The sequence below is a fragment of the Aaosphaeria arxii genome (genome assembly GCF_010015735.1).
Source record: "Aaosphaeria arxii CBS 175.79 unplaced genomic scaffold BU24scaffold_6, whole genome shotgun sequence".
Classification (NCBI taxonomy): domain Eukaryota; kingdom Fungi; phylum Ascomycota; class Dothideomycetes; order Pleosporales; genus Aaosphaeria; species Aaosphaeria arxii.
In genome coordinates this window covers 2,847,364-2,850,607 of record NW_022983479.1, presented here as the reverse complement: position 1 = coordinate 2,850,607, position 3,244 = coordinate 2,847,364, and the positions used below count along the sequence as shown (strand labels likewise).

General features: G+C 49.4%; 2 protein-coding genes across 2 annotated transcripts in view; both read right to left on the bottom strand.

Annotated features, from left to right (window-relative positions):
* Positions 1 to 70: 70 nt before the first annotated feature.
* BU24DRAFT_320147 (putative ankyrin repeat protein) lies at positions 71 to 1,234 on the bottom strand (the record flags this gene model as incomplete). The annotated part of the gene is made up of 2 exons (XM_033522918.1): positions 71 to 244; positions 740 to 1,234. Coding segments are annotated over 2 exons (669 nt in total), but the record flags the coding sequence as incomplete, so codon positions are not given.
* A 67-nt stretch (positions 1,235 to 1,301) lies between these two features.
* BU24DRAFT_484042 (uncharacterized protein) overlaps positions 1,302 to 3,244 on the bottom strand; it is a gene marked incomplete at both ends in the record, with an annotated part of 3,138 nt that continues 1,195 nt past the window's right edge. The window contains 2 exons of the mRNA XM_033533317.1: positions 1,302 to 1,336; positions 1,565 to 2,189. Coding sequence (XP_033382431.1) covers positions 1,302 to 1,336; positions 1,565 to 2,189 — 660 coding nt within the window. The remainder of the gene's footprint in view (positions 1,337 to 1,564; positions 2,190 to 3,244) is intronic.

Below are 3,244 nucleotides of genomic sequence, written 5' to 3'. Positions count from 1 at the left end.
GATTTATAATATTAGGGTCTGTAGCCTGGTAAAGAGGTGACCAATGACCTGGCGCTTCTGTAAGTTTAACACCATGATCCAGAAGTCTCTTTACAATTAGGAGGGAGCCTCCAGCTGCTGCATAGTGCAAGACTGTGTTGCCTCTTACATCAGTACTATTTATGTCCAGGCCTCTGGAAAGTAGAAAGTCAAAGGCTTCGAGATGGCCACCTCTGGCGGCACAATGGAGAGCATTCAATCCTCCCTCATCCGTCAATTGGACACATGCAGCATTGTCCCTAGCCAAAAGTCGCAGGACATCAGAGTGGCCTTCCGAAGCTGCACCAAATATTGGTAATAAGCCGTACAATCCACCATCATCAGTCGCAGCCCCGTAATCGAGGAGCAGCTGAACGACATTCTTATGCCCTGCTTGACAAGCAGCATATAGGGCGTTCCCAACCAGCCTTTCTTGCGCATTATTGACCCGGTTTATTCTGTTGCTGAGTAATATCTCCATCGTGGATAAAGCTCCACGGGCAGCTACAGCACAAAGTGTATTTTCTTCAACACTGAACGCAGAGTGCACATCTGCACCGAGTAGCCATTCCACTATCTCATGGTGGCCAGATTTTGCAGCGTTATCGAGGACCGAACATCCAGTATGGGTGCGAGCATGGATGTTTGCGCCAGCCTTATGCAGTACTTGTGCAGTCTTAAGGTCCTGAGTAGCTGCTCTGTGTAGTGGTGTCCATCCGACCTTGTTAGCAACAGAGGCATCTGCACCAAGCGACAGCAACCACTCAACTATCTCGCGATGACAACCTTCTACAGCTGAGTATAACACCGTATCTCCAGCCTTATTGCGAGCATGGATGTCTGCGCCAGCCTTATGCAGTACTTTCGCGGTCTCAAGGTCCCGAGTAGCTGCTTTATGCAGCGGCGTCCGTCCGTTCTTGTCTACTCCAGAGACATCTGCACCATTGAATAACAAGACCTCAACAATCTTGCAATTGCTTTCCCGTACAGCCACATGCAAGGGAGTTTCCCTTTTTTTGCTCCTCGCGTTGACGTCGATGCCGGCAGCAACGAGTAACTCTACCATCTGAACCATTTCATAGAAGGTATGGACAGCTACAGCTATGTGGAGGGCGTTCCTCCGTTCTTTGTCTCGCGCTTGAAGGTTGACGCCCTTCGCTAGCAGCTGCTTGACAATGTCTGTGTTGCTGTAGTCTACCGCTACGAGGAGAGGTGTTCTCTCCTTGTCGTCTTTGTGCTCGCAGTCAATTGTCTCTGAACGCAGAAGAAGCTCAATAACTTTCGCATGATGATGTCGGATCGCTAGTACGAGTGGTGTCTGATTGTCATCGTCAGGCCCGTTGATATCTGCGCCAGGTTCTCCAAGCAACTCTTGTACGCAACAGACCACTCCAAGTTCGGCTGCCATGTGTAGCCCTGTTAAGAGATGATATTGCGGTAATTTAACTTCGGAATCCTCTGAAAAATCTGAAAAATGAAGCAATATTCGATATCTCAATCCCCAGAACGTTTGGTCTGATTCTCCAAACTGTATAGCTGCTCTTACCTTGGCTGAGCTGCGAAGGAAATCCATAGCAAGACTTCTCAATTCTCTGGTCATGCTTTCACCCAAGTGTTCATGCCAGTGACTAGCGGCGTATGTCAACATGGGGTGCTTTTCGGAACGCTTTTCTAACGCTCCTGAGGTATCACAATGTCCTCCTTCGAACTCATCGTACGACAGGATGGTTAGACAGGCTTTGGCCATTATGTGATTCTCTCCTAGCTGCTGCTCCATCGTTGAGTCGTTGAAATGAGTTCGGAGGTACTCCTGGGTTGAGAAGTGCACTAGACGGAATTTGCCTGTATCGTCCATGAATACAAGACCCATGCAGGCTTTGATCATGATACCTTTCTTAGACTCCTTTTTCGTGTTCCGTCCTCGGTCACCGTCTCTTACCGCTATAGCTTGAAGAAGCTCGTTGCACGATAATGGGCGTCTGGCTCGGGACAACCACCAAAGTATGCGGTACGAGAGTTCAACCTTTTTAGAGTCCTGATCCTTGATCCGTTCTAAAGTCTTCTCGTACGATTGGTCCAGATCGAGTGGCAGTTGGTCAAGCGACTCTTCTATGTCGCTTTCGCATGTGCTGGTAGCAATGCCGTTCAGCATAAGAGACACAAGCAGAAACCTAGATATGTCAATGAGTCCACAAATTTCGACTGCGCTAAGGGTATACGCACATCCCGTTTGCCTTCTCTGTGATTTTCGACACAACCTTCTTTTCTAGTGACGGGTTATCCTCAATCAACTCTGCCAAATCTGCTTCATCACGTATCCTTGCTAGCACAGCTTTCTCGACATCGTTGTCGTGCGCAGCGACGATCACCTCTAGACATGGCAGGATCTTCAAGAGAACGTCCGAGAGATGAGACCGACCCGTGAGGAAGAATCTCCATCTTGGATCATCGAGAGCCTGCAAATGTTTCAGGAGCAACTTACGAAACTCGTCCGAACATTCGTCTAGGGCGTCGATGAGAACGAATATCTGCCTGAAATGTCGACACATCCGTCCAAGGGTTTCCACCAGGGTCTCAGCTTCAGGCCTTCGGTTATCGATCTTGCACTCGTCCCACAGGCGCTGCACTTCCTCAATACCCTCCTGCGTTTTACAGAGAGCAATCTGCTTCAGGATACTTGCAAGGACATTCTCGAGCGTTTGCGCTTCTTTGTCCGCGTAGTCGAGGTAAATGTAAGCAATCCCGACCTCCTAGTCTTTGTGCGTAGCAAGAAGCTTATCGATCGTCGTCGAACTACACTACATTAATTCAATCCCTCTCTACTGCTTCCGGATGTGAGTACATACGTTATAAACGTCTTGCCTGCTCCGGGCCCTCCGTGGCACCAGAGCGATCGGTGCGGGCTAGTTTCACGGCACCAGTCCTGGTATTCTTGTCTCTCAAAGAGCCATGTACCGCTGCCCTCGACCCTTTCTCTTCTGGTTTTCTTGTGCTTAGACTCGTAGAGCGGTGCGTAGAGCCACGCAAGAACATTGACGGATTGGACTTCCCTTCCTACGTGGCGAGGGCCGCGTTAGATAAACCCACTCGCAAGGCTATTGTAGTCTCACCAATTTGAACATGCCTTGCATTTATGTTGCCAACCTGAATGATATGCCCGTCCTGTGTTTGGTTCGCGCCCGAATAAGTAGAGCCGTTCTGGGCAGATACACTCGCCTCGGGAGCA